Here is a 22,856-nt window from a genome sequence, read left to right on the forward strand (position 1 = left end):
GTCAAGGATGACATAATTCACAACAGAATGTCAATTGGGTGTTGTGTAATAAACAAAGCTGTTGCAGTACAGTGCTAAGATTACAACAACTTTGCAAAAATTCACACACATACCATGACATCACAGTCCCTCTGTGATGGAAGGACTGTTTGTGCAATACCTATCATTATATTATAGCTTTGTCAATACCAGTGAATTTTGTGACGTCATATCCATACATTATTACTGATAATGTATTCCATTATTCAGCATTGCGGCCCCACAGCGAGCAAGTTTTTTTTTTTTGAAAACGGAAAAAGGACTGCGCATTTAAAAGGAGGGGAAATATCGGATAAACCGTGTAATACACAAAACTATAAATCTTGACAATGGTTCACAATATTGATAATAATGTCTTACTGTACGATTTATTACATTTTTTGAGTCCTCACGCACGCACTTGCCGTCTGTCTGGCTGGCGCTCAGCATGCAGTCCCCGTCCGATACGCTGGTTGTACTACCACGTTTGTTTACAACATGGTTCGCTTCGTTGCCGTATAGGTGAAACAGAACTCAGTACGTTTGCAAACTCCTAGACGATACTGGATTTGACACATGGCATATTATGTATGTCAGTGGCCATGTAAACGATGCAAGCGTGAAAGGCTACTCGAACCAGCCGTAAACGGGCCAACAACGGCAGCTTGCTGTCAATGTCATCAACCTTGACCGGAAGAATCTACGGAAATTACTACGGAGCCATTCAAAGTCTCGGTCCAAGGTCAGCTACTACCAACAATCATGACGACCGTGGACTCTCCGTTGATCTAACATCTCGGCCACCTAATTCTGATGCACTGACTGTAATCCGAGACAACTTTCATTCATCGTTTTTTTCTCCATGTCTGTGGTTTTACCTTGCCTTGTTCTCGATATCGCAACGGTAACGAAACCCTCTAGTATAGTATGTTTGTCAACTGTACCTTTCAAGCACCAGTTTACGTCAAGTTCTGTCGTTCGCCGAAATAAAATAGCTCTTCTCAAGGAGCCATCGAAAATTAAATTTATAGACACAATTATTATTGAAATATAAACATTTGAATAACAATGTTAAACTCTGTTGTTATCGTTTGCAATGAATGCTGTACTACTAGCGACATAATAATGATCGTATTGATCAGCTGATACCATGGCATGCAGCTCGCTGATCATACTGATGTCGATGCATGAACATTCCGTTTTCTTCATCTCTGGCATTTCACCGTGTCGATTTTTTGAATGGCATGATATTTAAAGGTGATGTTTCAAGTTTGATATAGACGGTAGGGACACAGTTACTTTTCATTTCCTTCGAAAATACATCGTTTTTCAATTCAAAATGAACCGTGAAAGTGCTGGTCATTTTTTGTGCTGAACGTGCGTGTTCAGTGCAGTGCACTGTGCAGTGTGGAGTGCATGTAATGTACAGAGTCGGGGCCGATCATGCTGGACGACGCTCACTGGCTTCAAACTCAGATAAAATTTCTTTTTTTATTCGTTTTCTACGACTACAAATTCACTGGCATTGCCAAAACTATAAAATAATAGCAATACCTATCAATATTGAATAGAGAAACTGCCAGTAAATAACTTTAATGTACGATGTGTTTATTTGGTGCAAGTTTACCATTTTTCCCCACTCAGACATATAACAATACTTCATGTACATAATACCAAACTGGGCAGGTTGAAAATCTACCCTATTCTATTGTGACAGTTTGAGTACTCAGTGTACAACTGTGTAATTCAAAAATGATCCAACATTCAATTTTCTTTGTCCAAATAAACATGGTTTCATATAATGTATTTCTAGCCGTTTATATCTCTATTTCCCTCTCTCTCTCTCTCTCTCTCTCTCTCTCTCTCTCTCTCTCTCTCTGTATACATGTAGGTGTAGTTTTGTTATATTTATTCCATGTAGATTCAGTCCAACCTGACAATCGAATACAAAATATCATAACATTGAGACACTTGATGCATTTTTATTGAATAGCAAAATATTCAAGATAGCATGACACATACGTGTATGACATAGATTGTTTTAAATATCTGCCAAAGATCAAAAACCTTCACTCAAACTTTCCTCAATGAAACTTTCAATCATTCGCTTACCAAATCATGAATAAAAATCACGATTCACCGCACACAGTTTGGTGGTGGAGAAACAAATAACCTTACATTTACTGACATTTGACATTGACAAAATGATTGCCATCCCTGTGTTAACCCTATTGGGAAATATATAGTTTTTAATTTTAGAAAAACTGAGATGGTGAACATTTTTCTTACTCCAAGAGCTTTACAATGAGCCTTTACAAGTGTACAACAGAAGAGAAATTGTAAAAGTTTGAGAATTTTGAATATTTGTCCCCAGGGTGCATTGCACCTTAAGTGGTTAACACTCACAAACCAACAAAATATTTTAAAGTTAGTGTACATTACAAAAGCTCATAAACTCTTTGTTGTGATTTCTCAAATTACTCAAAATCAAAGGGTGTTTGATAAACCTTTTACAACAAATGAGAATAGAGTTATATTTCATGTGGGACAGTTTAGTCTAAAAGTGACATCACATTGTCTGACCACTATTTTGTTCAAAGTTAAAATCCTCATCTCAAAAAACCATCAAAATTCAAATTGCTGGTTGATTCAGTGATGAGTGCTGCAACACTTTGGCACAGTTGGCTAACAAATCCATGGTATCAGTATCTGTATCATTGCAATATTTTGTCCCTAAATTTACAGTGAAATATCTTTAACCCTTTTCCTGCCAGACAGTATACTTCCCAATTGGCTAAGTCAGTAAATAAAATGTATACTTCATATTATTTAAAAAGTGAAATATATACTTCATATATACTTAATAAGTGAAATGTATACTTCATATATACTTAATAAGTGAAATGTATACTTCATATATATTTAACAAGTGAAATGTAATAGCAAGAAAGACTTGAAAGATAGTATATTATAAAATAGTCGATTTTTTAAAATTTATATTTACATCTGTGCCATTTTTAATTTTTGTGAAATTACTGAAAACTACAGCTGACATCATGTAACAGTCCTACAAACATCCGAATAAAGTGACTTATATTTATGTTTGATGTGTCATTTCTTCAGGATTACTCGTAATTAACCTGGATAAAATGCCTTTTCAAAAATAATGACACATCCTGTGGATTTGCCTTGAGAGCACAGATTGCATGTGTTTGTCTGGCAGGTTAGTTCAAATCACTTGGTCATCGTCCCACACATTACCATCATCCCACACATGACCATTGGGTATAAAGCTGACCAATTTGCTAGAATGGCATCATTGTTTACTTGATACTGAAATGCAAAAAGTGAAGGACTGGGAGCTGACTGAATTTGAATACCAAGACAATGGAAGGTTAGTGACTTGAGAAGTTTAATACCACATAACAATAATAATGGCTACTCAAGCCCAGGAAGGGGGTGTCACTTCCATTACTTGCCAATGTGTATAATTTATACTATAAAAGTGCCGCCCTTTTGGGTGGGGTTCTTAGTCATGTGGTCTAAAATAGGGTATAATCCTCAGTGCGACGAGGGTCTAAAACGGGTATGATTTCACCACAGTCCCTCCACAGAGGGACTATGATTTCACCAATCCAAATTTAACTTATTAAAGTCAAGCATATGTTCTTTTACCAAATTTTTAGATTTTCCCTATAATTGTTTTAAGTAAAATTTTTAGATTTTTTCTGTTTCAGCAAATCATGACTTAGCATAGGGCAACAGATTTGCAGAAAGGCTTTGCTAATGCCCCAGCTGTAAAAGAGCTTACTTTTACCCCACAATACTTCGTAAATTTTGACTGTATGGCTTTTTACTAAGTAAAAGTTTATAGAGGTCTAAAATGGGGTCCTAAAATGACGAGATTTTGAGTCAAAAATGGGGTATGGGGTTTTTATGCGAGGCCCAATACCCCTACCGTTTCTTCAAACAGCACCACCCCTGACACTCAGCAAAGCTAGCCAAACTATACATTCAACAGCTTGACAAAAACATGGTGAACTGTGCAGTCTCATAAATAAAGCTCCCCAACTTAGTCAAAGTTATAACAAGAGGTCATCATTGTGTTCATTTGGCCTGAAAGACAACTAGTTGCCTGAGAAATGACCATAGGCAGTCACGTTTCTGCTGTCAATGACCAATGACCCTGACGAAGACTGAAGATGGGTTCAAGGTAGCTAACTGTATGTAGTCTGCAGTGAGGGCTTCTTCCATTATTTGCATAGCATTGTCATGTTGTCTTCTTGAAACTTTCACAACAGACTCTGTGCAGCAGGAAGCCGTTTTGAAAAATGTATTCAAAAAGTAGTGTGACCATACTAGATTGGAGATTCAATAGCAAATTTGTTTTGTTCTGAAAAAGAGAACCTTCATAAAATTACTAACTTGCCAGTCTCTCTCAACGTTTGTAATAAATGTATCCTGTGCAGTGTCATTGCTGTGCCTGCAGCTTGTCAATGTCTTCATAGATCTAAAAGCCTGTAAAGCAATGTTTCAGAAATCTACACTGACAGGAAAGAATAATCATGCTTTGGTTGTAATCAGCACCTTAGTTCTTTAAAGACTGAAATTGAGCAAAGATCTGGGTTGCCAACTTGACCTACATATGAGTAAACATGAGTGCTTGTGCCTCACAGGCATTGGATGTTGACATGACAGTGTATTGATGAACACTCACAGACCAATTGACTGTAATCAGATGTCTTCAATTTCTGTACATGTCTATGTATGTTTATACACAGCAAACTTTAAGTTGCTTGCTTTGCAGGTATGTTTATACCTCGCTCACTTTCTCATGATTTCAAGGTTTTAGTTTGATACTTGGTGATTTAATGTGTCTGACAGACAGCTACGACACCATGCTACTTTTCACGTCTGTGGCAGTAGAATTAACTTAAAAGGTAACGTTGTACTAAATTAACACACTTTTTCCAAAGCAATATTTCTTATCAAAGACAACATAAAACCCCCCACATATTAATATTTCAAAAAAAAACAGAGAATCTTAAGTTTAGTATGGTAGCAATATTTTACTCAAAGGATGAAGGGGTACATATTTGGGGTAGGAAACCTCAATTTTTGTATTAATAAAACAAATTCATGAATTCAAAAACTTGATACTACTTTAGAAAATTTATTATCTCATTTAAAACTAGACTACATTTAGAAAAAATGACAATTTTCTTTTGCTTTTGCTTTTTCTCTTCTAATTCTTTAATGGCAGGGGTTGAAAGACTGACATTTAAATAAATGATAAGTCGTCGTTTCGAGTGCGGTACAATTGCTTTTTTGTATCGATAAGCATTGCACCAAAGTGTCCCTTTATTTGCATTCTCACGATTTGGTCGTGCAACGCCCTCTACACTAGATCTCATTTTTTTTAAATAAATGATTAAAGTCATGATAAGAAAAATTGAAATAACTCTTAATCAAAATGTAAGAACTTTATTGCCAAACAAAAGTGGTATTTTGTTATATTGAATTTAAAGAACATAATTTTAAAATTTTAGAAAAGTTGACCCAGCCAGAGTTAATTTTTTTTAAATGCTGAACGAGGGAGAAAAAGAAGCCAGGAAATCAGGTGATTTGAATTAAGTTACACTTCTTGGTCACACAATTTACGACTGCTTGTTACGTCAAAAGGTGAACCCAACCAATATTTTGAACTTGAATTAACAAATTCACAAAAATTGAGTGAATCTTTGCAAAAATGTTATTTTGAAGAAAATATACTGTGTTTTGTGCAATGCCATGACAAGCAGTTCTAATGACGTCTGCAAAGCAGACTCACTCATTTGTCCAGTTCAGCTGCTACCTGTAGTAGACTAGTCTGTTAAGCCTGCTTTTGACTTTTTCTGTGTTTGTATATTCTTATTCTTTTTGTGAATGTTGCCGATTTTTCCCTCGTTGATTTGCTTTACTTTGATTTTGTTATTTGTTTACTTTATCTTTTTGTATAGTTGATTTTGCAGTGCTTGTAAATGGGCTTATGGCCTTTTTGCATTACCGAAATAAAGAAATAAATTGCCTGACATAAAAATCAACACTTTGATACTTCATTCTTGGATTTCAGATGAATGGTTTCAATACAAGTGATTAAGCAATCATCTATCACCAGTAATTGAAGTAATGGATGTGTCCTGATTCTAAACTCTTGAAGGTTTGACTTTAGCCTCTCTCACAGCCCCTCCATGGCTTTACCTCAGACCATACAAGTACCCTCATACAAGGACCCTCAGCGTGTTGGTGAAGCCAAGTTCCGCAACGTGTTAATCTGGCAGGCTTGGTGAGTCTCGCTTGCTAGAAAGACTATTGAAGGTGCATCACCATATGGTTGAGGATAGAGATATGTAGCCAATGAGAGTCTGTTTAATAGAGAGTCTAGTTAAATATAGTTCAGTCTTTGGACTACCTGTAGATTCTTGTTTACATAGGTTATCAAGACCAGATTATCCTCATGATAAAAGTGTTATATGATAATGTGTTGTGTCAAATTTTATGAATTTACCGATTCAGCAACTGTATGTTTATCAGTGATTAGCATACTTTGTGTCATGAACTATTCTAATCAGGATAGAAAAAAGCCACTTTCCTGATTTTTTGGTGTTTCTTTGCTGATCCCACACACTGGCTGTCATTGTTATTGTCAAGGTTTGTATATCTGTGAGAGTACATGTATCTATGCTGTGATATCATCAACACAACATTTGTGTCAATCCTTTAAAAAGCGTTTCTGTCTGTTTGCTGTCAAATTTTATATCGACTTTAGTATAGTTCTGATATGTATACGTTACACTCCTTAGAAGAGATCAAGAGGTGTTTTTCCAATACTGTCCTTTTGGATAGATCAAAGCCATGTGCTTGCAATTACCTAACGGTTGTTACCACCCCTTTGCAAAATTGAAACAGTTACATATACCTACTTGAAGATCATGTAAGGTAAATTACTTATAATGCACCAATTAGTCATGCAAAGATTACAGTGATATCAGTAATTGACATTTCAAGGCTCTTGCTATTTGAATGGAACCTTGTAAGGAAGTTATCATTGTCACACTCGTGCACTCTTAACCCTTTCACCACCATGGTTTGTCCCAAATCCATTATTTTCTATGGTAAAGTTGGACCTGTACACAGGGAACTGGGGGTGAAAGGGTTAAGCAAATGATTTCAGTCAAGGTGTGGGTAGTGTTTACCAACCGTAATATGAGGTTGTAAACACAAAGGTCACATTGAGGTGTTACAGTTGAGCTACATCTTTTAATTCTAAATTTTATGTGTCAATAATGTATTCCTAACACATAATTGCCAATCTGACCAAATTTTCAAACGCTAATACTTGATAATAGTGGGGGTTCTTGATAACTTTTGATAATTTAAAGCAATCTAGGCAATGAATGTGTCACTAATATGCATTGCTATTTTTGTGTTTTCTCACTACCTACCCCTACTAATCAAAGAGCATACTTTCACAACAGTGAATATAATAACATTTCATTCTGTCAGAAAAACACAGTTTGAAGTGTACAATAAATATAGAGAAGCAATACATTTCCTTTAATCACAATTTTTCAAGGCTTTGAAAGTTAGCAATAAACTAAGCCACTGTGTGTCAAAGGGCAAGTAGCTGTAAATTTTGATGGTATTTTTCACCACACTGTTAAGTATTTTGGCATATACAGTATTTAGCTTGTCAACTCAGCTTTTACATGTACAGAATACATTGCATATCCTTGACAAGTGAATTTCACACATACTGCATTGACCGATCAAATAGTGGGCGTTTCAACATGCTACATGTGGGAAGCAGAACAAAAGCTTGCAGTTGACATATAAAAATAAAAAGGTAAAAAACCATCAAAAGTTACAGCTGCTGGCCAAAACAGTAAGTATCTTTGATAGCACTTAAAGGTATACTATCACCTGTTCCAATTTTGCCACAGTTACCATGGAAAGAGAAAATCTAACCAATCAGAGAGTTTACGCGGGTGGCCGCTTTTAAAATAGCACCCTCAAATGGGCATTTTGAATACCAAGGAACGCCCCTTTGACCATATATGGGCATATTAAGATTACAGGTGTCTGTATACCCTTGAGTCATTCTTTGATGTCATCTTTAAACTCTCAACTGTCAGTTTTCTTCTGATATTTTTATTATATTATAACTAAAAGTACCAATCTGATTTTCTAGGAAATAAATCATGTCAGTGGACATATACTAGTAAATACATGTACCGATTTACATTTTGCTGTTTTGTCATTTCTCACAATGGAACTCTTAAGGGGGCAGCATATTTTGCTCAAAATCACTTTTTTTTGCAAATATTCATTCAATTTTAATTAATTTGTTACCCCAAGATTCAAATATTGGTTGGGTTTACTTTTTATCTTGTCAAGCAGTAGTAAGTTGTGTTATAAAGAAGTCTTAATTTATGCAAACATATGCAAATCACCCATTTTCCTGGCTTCTTTTTCCTCCCAATTTCAAGATTTCTAAAGAATTTAACTCCACTCTGGCTTGGTCAAATTTTCTGAAATATTTACATTATCTTCTTTAAATGCTATATAACAAACCAATATTTTGTTTTGCAATAAAGTTCTTACATTTTGAATAAGAGGCATTTTAATTTTGCTAATATTAAAATCACTGTTTTTTTAGTGTCATTCTTTCAACCCATGCCATTAAATGATAGAAAAGTCTGTCATTGTCTTCTACATAAACTCTTGTTTCAAGTGAAATATAATTTACATTTCAGAAAACAGTATCAAGTTTTGACTTAAATTAATTTCTATCACTAATACTAAAATTGAGGTTTTTACCCCAAATATACACCCCCTTCATCCATCAAGTAAACTATTGCTACTGTAGTAAACTTTAGATTCTCTGCTTTTTGAAAATATACCGGTATGGTACGAGGGGGTTTCCTTGTCATCTTTGATGAGAATTATTCCTTTGAAAAAAACTATTGGCAAGGATCTATTTCCAAAAAATCAGATTGGTACTTTTAGTTATTATGTAATGAAAATATCAGAAATGTCAGGGGAACAAATACTATTGAATACCTATTTACAGTATCGCTTTTTTGTCATTTCTCACACTGTAGAGATTTCAATATGATCAGCTATGAAGACAAAATGAAGGAGAAAGAGCTAAGTCTGCACAGCTTTATCATTGCTATAGCCTGCCTTGTAGTTCAACTGCTATCAGTTGGAAGTATGCTTTCAGTCAGTGTGTTTTACATTGAGTTCATGGACTACTTCAGGGACAGTGCAAGCTCTACTGCCTGGATTAACTCTGTTTGCATTGGAACAACCTTCCTGACAGGTACAGTTAAAGGGACATAAGCTGTAACATGTGGCAAATTTTTCAGTATTCTGTTTCTGTATATCAACAACGGTGTCTGACCCTAATCCGTTTGTCATGCTGAAATTTCGAGTATTCTTTTTGTCAACACAGCTTGTATGTGTGTGGTGATCATTGTTTATTGTTTACAAATGAATTCTAGTCCGGACTTGAATACCATGTTCAACAATAACAATGTAGATTATACTCATATAGGTTGTGTTGATATGCTAAATACTTGGCATTAAATTACAGTCTAGGGATTCAATGCAGAAAGTGTAGGGAAACCACAAAACAAAAATTCTGAAAAAATAGCCAAAAGATACAGCTTAGGGAGCTTTAAACTGGTGATGTGAGATATTCATATCAATTGGAGATTTCAAGTTGGTATATTTCAAATTTACTGTAAATCTGTCGTCAAAACTAAGACATTTTATAGACTAGCTCATCTCAGCAAAAATATCTTGCATTGGTTCGCAAATGTATTAAAAATAGGCACATGTTAGCTCTGTTTTTAGTGATGTTTGCAGCTCAACAATTTGCTGGCATATCTTCGTATCTTTTTGTATAACTTTCTTCCTCTTGGTAAATATTAAGTTTTAATTTTTCTTCAGCTTGATAAACAAAACTATTGATTAAAAAACATGAATTTATGTGCTACAACACAATACAAAAATATTTGCCGTCCTAAATACAAGCACTTATTTTTGTTACAAGACACAGTAATTATTTTCTTTTTTTTTGATTAAGTTTTTTTATTTTAATTTTTGTACAAGATAGTGTGATCCCAGCTGTAGTTATTTCAAATGAACCATATTTTTCACTGTAGTTGTGAAGACTTGGATACAGTAACTGTAATCAGTTTTGAGATGCCAAAGCATGAGTAGCTATATTCATGGCTTGAGCAGTTGTTATAATTTCTTTGACAACAGTCGGAGAAGTTATTTTTAAAATACATGATTCAGTGTGACCTGAATTTTTATCACATTTGTTTCTGTATGAAATATTATGACTATAAATATAACACTCTGTGTAGACATATTTTTTGGTTAGAAAATGTCACTTTTTTGTCTATTCGTGTAGGTAGGGCAACATCAGTCACATCATAATTTTGTGGCTATCTTCATTATTGAAAAAACTGAACACACTGGAGGGCAACTGTGTAAGATGACACTAATATTGTACAGATATGACATTAATATTGTACAGGTACATTCCAAATTGCAAATAATTTCGTTTTATGTTCATGACTCTGCAAATATAGTAAATTAATGAATCACCAAACCAACTTCAAAGATAATGAAATATGACAATGACATATTTCTTATGTTACTTTTCAAACAGGACCAATAGCAAGTACACTTGTGAACAGATTTGGCGTGAGATCTGTTGTTATTGTTGGAGCCCTGTTTATAACCACTGGTTTTATCCTCAGTATTTTTGCCAAGACACTTACAATGCTGTATTTTTCCTATGGATTGCTTACAGGTATGCATTGTGTTTTTATGACCAGGTTTTGCCAATGCATCTTCTTACACACCACCATTAACTAAGAAAGTAGTGGTATGGCAGTATGAAATAAAGAAAAACTGACATAAATTGAAAATTTAATTTCAAGAGTGTTTCAAAGTGTTTGTATTCAGTGAAAAGAACTTCATTTTGATGTCATCATATTGAATATTTAAAACCAGCATACTAATGACATGATAATGGGTACATTAAAAATCTAGATATCACTTATTACATCTACCGTATACATGTAGTAGAGTTTTTCAATTCATTTTCAGAACAAGCATCATAGTCAATTATGTGACTTATTCAACAAGTTAACAAGATAACATACGTATACAGAAACTTCATTATCAACCAACAGAACAGTGTGTTGTTCTCCTTACTCCCCATTAACTTAAAGCTTATGACAATATTTTCATCGCTCTTTTCTTCTGATCATTAATTTTGCAATATTTTGGTGTACTACATCCAGCTGGCAAAATATCTAGTATTCAGCTTGACTGTGAAAATTGTACATAACCATTGACAGTGGAATTCAAACTTAATTCATTTTTGACATACCTCATGTCACTCACCAACATGGTATGTGTTGACAAGCCAAATTCTGGGTATTTCAACATATTCTGTATTGAACAGCCCCAGAAACAAGTGATTACATAAAATGCTGAAAAATTTATTAAAAGGTACAGTTAGCAAGGTGTTAAGTTGTACACTATAAAGAGTTTAATGCATCAGATCTGAGAAGACATACCCCAGTAATGTTCAAAACCTACAACCTGAAGACAAATATCTGAGCACATTTATCTACAAAAGCTGTTCAGCAGAAAGTCAAAAGCCGGTCGAGATGAGATTAATGCAGTACATTTAATATCAACTTGATAGAAAGACAACAGTGTGCATTAAAACGTCCTGTTTACTTCAAGCCTTTTTAGCTTATTTAGTTAGGGTCAAAAATTCAAGATGCAGCTAATTCAAAAACCTTCCCTGCTTAAACAATGATCAAAGTGTGTTAGCTAAATTAAAAACACACTCATTCAAATAAATTTCCATTTACCTTAAAAACATATTGCTATGAATTCAAAGTGTATTACAGGATTTTCTTTGACTGCTGACAAACCTGAATTTCTGATTTTCATTGTGATGAAGGTATTGGAAATGGATTCAGTTTTGGACCAAGTATTATCTATGTGGGATTGAGCTTCAAGAAGTAGTACTCTATTGCCAATGGGTTTGTTGCATGTGGAGTGGCCATCTCTCTGATGGCATTTCCACCGCTGTACCAGATTCTGATTGACAGCTATGGATGGAGAGGAGCCTTCTTGATCATAGCTGGTATGAACTCAAATATTATTGTTTGTGGTCTCCTGATGCGAGATGGCAGACCACGCTTTCACCGAGACAAAGAGCAAAACAATCAAGACCAGAGGCTAAATAAAAGCCAAGAATTGCCGGAGCAATATGATGAGCGATGTGAAACTTCTTTTGCCTTACTGAACCAAGATACGGTGTCAGAAATTAAGGAGTCCACATCAGACACACACACAGATGTTGATACAAGTAAAGATTTCAGTTTGACTGAGAATACCAGTAGCAGAGCGGCTGAAAGGAACACAACCTCACAAACAATGTGGTTGCATCGACTTACAAGAAACTGTTGGGTTCACACCCTTGGAAACTTAGGTTTTCATTTATTTCATTCTTCATTCTTTGTGCTGATGTGGATTTTAAGTTTTTTCCTGGGAATTGCTTACTTCACCGCCATGGTATTTCTCATGGCAAAGGTTGTATCCGCTGGAGTGACAAGATTGGATGCATCGTTCTTAATGATAATAAGTGGAATATGCTCATTGGTTGGAAGACTATTACATGGTAGTATGGTGGACCTTGCTAAAGTATCACCACTGTTGGTCTATGGCTCCCATGTATTTATTGGAGGGCTAACCCTGATATTGATTCCACTCGGCAGAAGTTATGCAGTTTTTGCAGTGTTAATTGGAATATTTGGTTACAGCTACGGAGTCTATTATCCAGTTTCAATTGTTTGTTTAAAGCACAAGCTGGGTGTACAGAATTTATCCAGTGCCTTGGGATGGATATTCTTCATTACTGGCATTGGTACTCTTATTGGACCTCCTGTTGCTGGTAAGTTGAAATTTTGCACATCCTTCATTCTAGGAAACTTTAACCCTTTCACTGTTGTAATTTGGCCCAAGCCCATCGCTATCTGGAGTGAATGTGGACCATTTTACCCTGAATTAGGGGTGAGCAGGTTACTCTTTCATGATCAAGGGTAATCAGGGGCCACTGTCCAAATATAGCTGAAGCACTCACATGTACTGCCATCATTCTCTCTTGATTTTTTGATTTTTAGTCCCCGCGGACGAAGTCCGGCGGGGACTTATAGATTGGGTCCCGTCCGTGTGCGTCCGTCCGTCCGTCCGTCCGTCCGTCCGTCATCAACAGTTTCTCAGACACTGCTGAACCAATTTTGTTCAAACTTGGCACAAAGGCATAGCACTATGACCTACAGATGCACATCGATTTATTTTGCAATACGATCCAATATGGCCGCCAGACGGCCATTTTATTACGATTTTTTCATGTACAGAGCCATAACTCAGGCATGTTTCAACTGAGTGTATTCAAAGTTGGTACAAGGACAATGACCAATGTCATTTATATGTATGTCGATTTTTTTTTGATACGATCCAATATGGCCGCCAGGCGGCCATTTTGTTTTGATTTTTTCATGTACAGAGCCATAACTCAGGCATATCTCAACCGATTTTATTCAAAGTTGGTACAAGGACATTGACCTATGTCATATATATGCACTTCGATTTGTTTTGTGATACGATCCAATATGGCCGCCAGGCGGCCATTTTGTTTCGATTTTCCATGTACAGAGCCATAAGTCAGGCATATCTCAACCAATTTTATTCAAAGTTCGTACAAGGACATTGACCTATGTCATATATATGCGTCAATTTGTTTTGTGATACGATCCAATATGGCTGCCAGGCGGCCATTTTGTTTCAATTTTTTCATGTACAGAGCCATAACTCAGGCATATCTCAACCGATTTTATTCAAAGTTGGTACAAGGACATTGACCTATGTCATATATATGCACATTGATTTGTTTTGTGATGCGATCCAATATGGCTGCTGTGCAGCCATTTTGTTATGATTTTTTCGTGTACAGAGCCATAATTCAGGCATATCTCAACCGATTTTATTCAAAGTTGGTACAAGGACATTGACCTATGTCATACATATGCACATTGATTTGTTTTGTGATACGATCCAATATGGCCGCCTTGTGGCCATTTTTTTTACGATTTTCCATGTCCTGAACCATAACTCAGACATGTATCAAGCAAATTTATTTAAAGTTGGTACAAGGACTGTTGACTTATACCGTAGTATACATATGTACTTCAATATAAATATGTACTTTGATTTGTTTCTCGATATGGTCCGATATGGCCACATGGTGGCAATTTTGTTATGTTTTTTTTTATGTCGAGAGCCATGACTCTGGCAAGTCTCAACTGATTTTATTCAAAGTTTGTAACTGGACATTGACTTATGTCATACATATACATGTTGATTTTTTAAACAGTAAGATCAAATATTGCTGCGTGGCGGCGATCTTGTTACGATTTTCTCATATACTGAGCCATAACTCAGACATATTTCCACCAGTATCATTCAAAGTTGGTACAAGGACATTGACATATTTCATACATGCTCGTCAATTTGTTTCATGTCATGTAGCAGTATCATGTCAATTATTGAACTTTCATAATTAGGCTGATATGTCAAGAAATACTGCATCAAATTTCATGAAACTTTGTACACATGTTAAGCTCACATTGCTTTAACAGTGAAAAAGACATTTATCAGTGTCATTTTAATTAATTTGTAATTGCATATGTAATGAACTTTCCTAATTAGAGTGATATATCCACAAATACAACGTCAAATTTGATGAAACTTGATACAGATGTTGATCTCATAGTGTTGTAAATACTGCATTAAACTTTATGAAATATGGTACCGGTGATAATCTATTAGTGTTAGGATAGTATGAAAAAATGTTTTGCAACATCCTGTCAACTAATTCCCAGTTGACTCATTGAATGACCTTTAGGATAGTGGCCTACATTTGTTTTATGTTTTCATCACCATGGAACTCATTCTTGGCCATTGAGTGCCATCTGTATCAAAGTATTTTTATCACAGGACCTGTAATCAAAGTACCCATTAGCAAGCGGGGACTGTGTCATCAACGATGACTTGTACCACAAATAACAAGAGAAGAAAAATTGACTTTCCTCCATACTCCATACATTAAAAAGTGAATCCACTTAAGCTGTAGATAGCTAAGACTGTGGAATTTTGAGATTCAAAATGTGAATCCCAAGGTAATTTGTGCATTACTGTGATTTCTCCTAACTATTTTTCCAGATTTGAAAACTCTGCAAATATTCTCTCACTTTTACTTTCACACTGGTATACACATGTATTTCAGCATGTATGTCTATGAGAGCCAACCCATTCTATAAGTCAATTAATAAATGAATCAATGCTTAGACCAGACAAACAAATTTCCCCAACAATTGTTGTAGGTTTAACATCACACTCAACCTCAATACCCTTTCCTGATTTAAAACCCTTAAAGGCAGGGGAATTGATCCCAGGGATCAAGTTTGTTCTAGTCTGTAAGAGGATTATGAAGGTGTCATAGCCTTTTGTTTTCCATTGAAATTGTAATCTAGTAAGTAAATTTCCTGGCAAGACAATCTGATGCCTGAGCCATGCCTTTAAAGGTATCTCTTAACCCTTTGAGCACCAAAGTAAATTTTTGTTGCCTATATATTTTATAAAGGCAACAAAAATTTATATAATATATATCCTTGTAAATTTTTTTGAGATTTTAGCTAAATTTGATAAAAAAGTGAAGCCCATGAAATGTAATATACATTTGGTAAAAAATTATCAAAAAACTTTCAGAAAAATCCATAACATTTAGTAAAATGTTGCACTAAAATTTTGGTGCTGGGAAAAATTACAGCACTCAAAGGGTTAACACTCATGTTTCTTGTTCTCACTGCCTTTCATCCTGCGATAGAGAATCAAAGATGTAAATCTGACACATGACCGACCACCCTTGCTCTTAAAGGTAGAATGTGCCTCGGGGACAGATATGCAGATTCTAAAACTTTGACAATACCTTTTATGTCTCCTACTTGTGGGGGCTCGTTTTGAAGCTAATGAAGTAAACAAAGTTTTCATGGGTTTAGTTTCATAAAAATCAAAAATTAGATTTTTCCCATATAGTTAATATATGGATGGCAACCATTTTGAATTTCAAGTATTGGTAAATATTGGGTAATTTGTTTCTCTTATTTTCGTGAGCCACAGTATGATTTCTGCTCCGTGGACCCACACGAAACTCAAAGCTGTTGCGACAATGGCGTCACTACAACCAAAGTTTGCATTGTGACCCAATTTTTATTCGTAATTTCGAAAGGAAATAGTTCAAAGTTCTCCAAGTTTGAGCAGAAGTTTCACCCTTTCAATTTCGCAGTACATACAGTGCCATACTACCTTAGCCCCAATAGCTGCGAATGTGTAATAAACCCATCTCAAAATATCCTCAGCTCTCCAAGAGTTTTGAATAAGGCCAATTAAAGACTGATAGAGTGTAACACTGCCATAAGTGTCGAAAGTGGCATGTACATTCAAACATTTTAAACATCATTTTAGATTTCCCGTCATTTTTAAAAACTAATCATGTGCCAGAGAAAGTAAAGATTACAACAACAAAATGTTGGCCATCGTGTGTTGTACATTCAAATAAGTGGTATCCAGTTTGTTTCCTTTATGATCACAATGGGTATATGCAGGAAATACTGCATTTCTTGTACTTCTCTGTGGGGGCGCCATTTTGTGAGTGGCGGCACCTGTTTATTATTTAGCCTGTTAAAACATGTAGGCATGGCCCAAATCAGCGAGCAGCTATATTTCTATACATATTCTTAAGTTAGCACATATACACAAACCATGGTTTGAAAATAAAATCATGAAAACAATGCATAAAATTCACAGCTATTGGGGCTTCAAAGATGCTCTTGTGTAGACTTTCTTGAACTAATATTATGATCAGTAAATTTATCCTCTTGAACATATCATCTTATATTTATACACTTTTTTCTTTCAGGCCAGCTGTATGATTCCTTCCACAACTATAATCTGTGTTTTTACATGTCAGGTACAGTATACCTTTGTGTTGCTGTGGCCATACTTTTCTATTATGCATACGAAAAAATCACATTGAAGACCAAACGGCAGGCAGAAAAACAGGACACAGATGAGCGAGAGTGACATTTCTAAGAGTAGGACAAAACTCACAGGAATTGCGTCGTGCAAGAGCAAAGGCTGGGGACCAGGACAACTTGCTGTAAAAGGAGAATCAATCATGGTGAATGATTAAACTTGAAAAGAAAGGACAGGGTAACTAGCACTTTTTGCGTGGACTTTCCACTTGATATATACTGCAATGCCACACGTCTGACTGTGGCCATCGTATTCAGTTTGGTTTGCTGTAAACAGACAGGTATGCCATAGTTGAATATTTTAAGTATGAAATGAGAGCTACGATATCAAGATCATCTGTCAGGAAGAATTTTGTAGGCTGTTACCAATGCTGTAATGCAAATTACTAAACAATTGCCATTGTAGTATATCAAATTATTATTGACAGGAATGGTGGTGTAGGTCTTTCAGTGGAGTTTCAGCAGGGTTATCAGTAATATTTCATAGTGAAAAAATGTCAAAAGTTGTAAGCGATGAATATGGTTTGACACTCCTATGGTTGGATAAAGTTTAACCAAAGTCAATCGAACCCGATAAGAAAATGAACTATACAAGTGGGTGGGTTTTGAAGTGTTAGAATAGAACAATTTAAAACATCAATGCCATAGACCATCCTATACAGTATTTTACAGCAGAGATGCATCACAGTGTGTTCTGTTGTGTGTATCACTGACCTATTTGAAAACACAAACAGAAGTTTAGTGATAAAATATGAATTTTCATCAGCTACCCCTCTGTCTTGCTTGCACATTATCACCTATTTGCACAGTCTGGTTCAATACTTTATGACCTCTCTTGTCAGTCATAAATCATGATTGCTGATAGTGTTTTCCTCATACAGACTGCTGACTGCTTGTAAATGATAGATTATTGTTTCAGGAGCATTATATACCAAAGTATACACGTATGTGTATTTCTCTTTGTTTTAAATTTGGTATTTGGTCCAAGAACAAAATTATGGCTTTGTTTCGTATCCTAAGTTACTTGCAAATTGATGCTGTGATGTTTTCATCCAATAATTGACATGGAAATAAATAATATGGGAATGTCTTTATTTTTTTGACCATCAGTGGTAAATTCTGTTAGAAAATGACTATGATAAGTTTACAGTTCAGAACTGTCCAACTACAGTACCATGAACATGTGATCCTACAATTATTGCTGAGCATAGCACACCCTGATCATTTGTTATACGTTTTCTGCGCAAATGTGATAAGAAAGCTCTCAAAGCTAATGAAGGTCAATGCTCATAATTTTAGAAATCAAAATCTGTTTTGGTTTTTTTTTTTGGCAACTTTGTTTGTTACTTTATAATTGCAATTTAATGTTATGGCAATGTACTGCTTGAATTATGTAAAGTTTGTTTCATGTTGAATTAAAAATATTTTAGAATGGATGGTACACAGTCACAGTGTAATAACTGATCAAACACGATAGATTACCAAACACTTCACACACTACTATCAACAAAAGTCAAGTGGTTATACAGTCTAGTTTGCTAGGACTGTACCGGGACACTTTCTTAATCATACACACTGTCCCTCCACTCAGGTTGTCATACACAAGTGCATAAAAATCCACCAGTCCATTAGAACACAAGAACACAGGAATTGCAAATCTGATGGTCAGAGAAAAAAAACTTTCGTGGCTCTGGAATGGCAACCTCTTGATCTGCCTGTCTATAATAGTGTAAAAGTGGCCAAAAGTTTCTGATTTGACTATCCTCTAAACTTTGCATTCTTTCCAACCTTCAATTCTGTGATATACTGTAGATGGTAATCAAACATACTCTGAAACACAAACCTCGTGGTATTTCCTCAAAGTCAAAAACACAATTAATGTGAACAAACTGCCTTCTGGTTCATGGGGTACATGTATTGCATGGCACAATAAACTGCAAGGTAGTACAAGCACTTTTCTGTAGAGGGCGCTATTCTCTATTGGCTTGTCTGAGGCCTAGTGGATTAAATAAAGAAGTATGTATCTCAGATATAATTACATTTCTTACGCTACTTGAATTTAAAAGTATGGGATACATGAAATGTCAAATACAGAAATCATTAAAAAAATGAGTCAACTTTTCAGGTAAGACCAAATATAAAATTTTAAAGATGGAAAAGACTTTACAATTGTGAAAGGTGAGATAAAATATTATCAACCTCAACCGGAACACTGAGCATATGCACACTAGATCAGCAGTATTGCTAAGATTGCCAATGTTGACAAAGAGATGTATGGGAGAATTATTTTATATTACTAAAGACCAGAGATCAAGGAACGGGTGAAAATATAAATGGTTAACATGCACTATTCTTGAAAGTTCAAGTGTACTTGGTTGTACCTGCCTGGCACTCCTTGGGAAGACTATGAAGTCTGAGATGTTTAGTCATAACCCTGACATTCATCGTTCTAGCCGGCAAAATGCAATACTCTTCAAATCCTTTGTGTTGTGAAGACCACCACCAGTTACAAAAAATGTAAACAACCATATCACCAAAATCATTATGCTATCTGTTTTTCATCCAAAACCAGTGATACCTATTGGTATATCACAGTACCTGTATATTAAAATTCACCATTAGTGCCCTGAACTTCCACTTTTTCACACTGATTTCTGAATTAATAATAGTCGACATACCTTGGTCAGACTCATTTTCTGTCGCCAACAGAATTGGTTGACTTCCATTCAAGGGTACCATCACTCCTATTGGGTCTTGTATCTAGAGACAGAATGACAGAGTCAGTGAAACTACACCAACTGTGATGTGTTGCCTTACACTTGAACGTATACAGTGACTGTAAATATCATAATTTTTTTCGGTATTTTTGTATAATGTATCAACAACAGTTGTTTAGCCTACATATCTAACATTTTGAAACATTAGGACTTTGGACTATCAATGCAATCTGTTAGTTTATGATGTGAATTGTTAGTATTGACCACTGAATTGATATCTATATCTCAAGGCCATGGGGATTAGAATATCACTGTCCTCATATAAGTGTATAATGAGCATTTTTCATTAGCACCCTCAAACAACAGAGCAAAAATGCAGCAACAACATGCTGGCTTACACCAGCTGGTAGCCTTGCTGTCTCTTTGAAGGTGCCACTGAGTTTAAAAAGGCTGATGTAATCCAGTAAGGACTGTGAGAGAGTCATCACTGGTATCAACACTAACAATGTTTGGGACACATATAAAATAAATGTGAGACTTGAGTGGACACCGTGGGTCACCAGTATGTATTAGGGAGATGGTGCAGTGGCAAAGAATGTGAAATTTTCAGAAGAGTTACTTTCAGAATGTGCTTAGGAATACAATTCAGAATAACATTCAGACACTCACTATGTGAGATAATATTCTGTATATTCCAGAAGAGTCCTTTCAGAATGTGCTTTGGAATACAATTCAGAATAATATTAAGACACTCACTATGTGAGATAATATTCTGTATAGAAGTAACAAGTCATTGACATTGACATAGTCCCCACTTGTAATAGGAGTATTAGTCTTGATGGGGCAGGGAAATGAGGTCATTAAGAAGTATCACTGAAGTGTATATGTTTAGATCTATGAAGTTATGCATATATATGCATATTCAAGGTCAAAGGTCATCAAGGTCACGTGACATTTTGAAAAAAAACCCATTGTATTGCTAATTAATCCATATATGCCAAAATTCAGACCTCTAGCTCTATTGGCTTGCCCACAATTATATATGGGCATAATTAACGAGGTAAAGCATGTGTTGTCATAAGGTCTCCCATCCTACTAAATATAAAGGACATAGCACTTGTGGTTACTTATTTATTGACATAATCGTGTATTTTACGTAAAAGGTTATCAAGGTCACATGACATTTTGTCGAAAAATTTCTATCCTATAGTCTGTCCCTATACACTAAAAATAGTGACAATAATCACTGTTCGCTCCCATACAGTTATCAAAACAAACCAACAATTGTATGAAACATGGACATACACATACAGACAGACTGACATTCACAGACTGGCACAGAGTGATGACATTGCCCCCAAGTGTGCCTTGGCCCATGAAGAGTGATAAAGATATAACAAAAAGCTGAATGTAATGATAAAATAGTTAAGTATAGGCCTACAGACACTGAGGGTGAATATGTTACAGCAATTTGATTAGTTTCTTTTCGTTTTCTACTTCTGTGATAATTTTTAAGACAATCAAACTGCAAGGCAGTTTTAATATGTATTGACAAACATGTTATCTTTTACAAGCACACAGTAAACTGTTCATGATTTTTCATTTACAATATTTGACATAGACTGAAATACATAACATGCAACCAGTATTTACATTTTGCCCATGCACCAGATACATGGAGAGATTTCAACATATAATCATCAACTCAGAAACCCTAAAGGGAAAAGTAAACATTGTTTTCTTCCAGAACAGCTGGTACATCCACATCTGGAGCAACATACAAACTTAACCAATTACACAAGGATGATGACACAAGAGATAAAGTTAAGAAATTTAACTGTGGTGAACTTGACTATTCCTTTCAAATCCTTACCTAACTTGATTGACATCTTAAACTAAAATACACTGCATGGTTAATTGCACACAGAAATACATCAGGGTGTACCATTTGATAAAAGGGAGTTGTCTGGAAGATTGATGAGGAACATTATCTTTTTTATCCGATACATTGTACATTCTTTTTTCCCACTATCCCACCTTTTCTTTTTGACAAACCTTCTGTGGCTGATTTTTTTATTGACATTTGTTTGGATTTTTTTTCAAAATCTGCCAGGACTCTTTAACATTGAAAAAACTTTGAATATATTTGTTGGAAACCAAACCTGCTGAAATCACCTTAGCTATGTTTTCTCATATTTTTTACCGCATTTCAACACCAAATACAGTTTACCATTTCAAATGCTTACTGAATCACCGCATTATCTTGAACATAGGGCCAATGTCCCTGAAGCTACTATAGACATGGATACAAAATTAAGTATTTCCTGACTGTATGAAATCATCTCACTAAGGTCATCCTAGGGACCTGTTAGCCAAATATTAAAGCTGTCTGACCAGCGGTTTGAAAAAAACAAGCGACCCAATAGTCGACGTCGACAGAGCTCTGCTGTGTTATGTAGAGAGCAACTTTTCGTGACATGTATTGATGAAGAAGGTTGAGATCTTTGATAGCTCATTGCAGGATGCCTGACCTAAAATGGCAAAATTAGCTGCAAAAATACAAAATTGATGATTTCATCATAATTATGTATAAAAATGTATACCGAATATCAAAGCTATCACATGACTAACTTTTGAGAAACAAATATTTTGACCAAAAACGGCAAAAATTGACTCAAAAATACAAAAATTGAAGATTTCATCAAATTTCACTATATCACACTAAGAGAACCCCTAGGAACCTGTATACCAAATATCAAAGGCATCAGACAAGAAGTTTTTTGAGAAACACATTTTTTGACCAAAAACGGCAAAATTGCACCAAAAATACAAAATTGCAGATTTCATCATATATTCTATATATCATATTAAGTTTATCTGTAGG

The 22,856-nt window shown here is 35.3% G+C and overlaps 2 protein-coding genes across 19 annotated transcripts in view; one reads left to right on the top strand and one right to left on the bottom strand.

Annotated features, from left to right (window-relative positions):
- Positions 1-22,856, bottom strand: part of LOC139141817 (uncharacterized) — a 171,024-nt gene that overhangs the window by 139,013 nt on the left and 9,155 nt on the right. For all 5 annotated transcript variants that reach the window (XR_011554256.1, XR_011554254.1, XR_011554255.1 and 2 more), the window contains exon 5: positions 19,934-20,015. Coding sequence is in view for 2 of the 5 variants with exons in the window: in XM_070711490.1 (XP_070567591.1) it covers positions 19,934-20,015 (82 nt within the window). In the remaining 3 variants the exon portion in view is untranslated. The remainder of the gene's footprint in view (positions 1-19,933; positions 20,016-22,856) is intronic.
- On the top strand, positions 4,108-18,691 carry LOC139141821 (monocarboxylate transporter 3-like). Of its 14 annotated transcripts, none has more exons than XM_070711508.1 (7): positions 4,135-4,255; positions 4,826-4,958; positions 6,131-6,343; positions 9,162-9,382; positions 10,745-10,888; positions 12,059-13,054; positions 17,192-18,691. In XM_070711508.1, exons 4-6 carry the CDS (start codon positions 9,172-9,174, stop codon positions 12,121-12,123), a joined length of 420 nt encoding a protein of 139 aa, XP_070567609.1. In that variant the 5' UTR covers positions 4,135-4,255; positions 4,826-4,958; positions 6,131-6,343; positions 9,162-9,171; the 3' UTR covers positions 12,124-13,054; positions 17,192-18,691. The 14 variants fall into 14 exon arrangements, with proteins under 14 accessions (XP_070567603.1, XP_070567604.1, XP_070567599.1 ...); XM_070711507.1 differs by having other exon boundaries at positions 4,135-4,231; positions 6,131-6,217; positions 17,141-18,691; XM_070711506.1 differs by having other exon boundaries at positions 4,142-4,255; positions 6,131-6,217; positions 17,141-18,691.

Source organism: Ptychodera flava, chromosome 10 (assembly GCF_041260155.1).
Source record: "Ptychodera flava strain L36383 chromosome 10, AS_Pfla_20210202, whole genome shotgun sequence".
Classification (NCBI taxonomy): domain Eukaryota; kingdom Metazoa; phylum Hemichordata; class Enteropneusta; family Ptychoderidae; genus Ptychodera; species Ptychodera flava.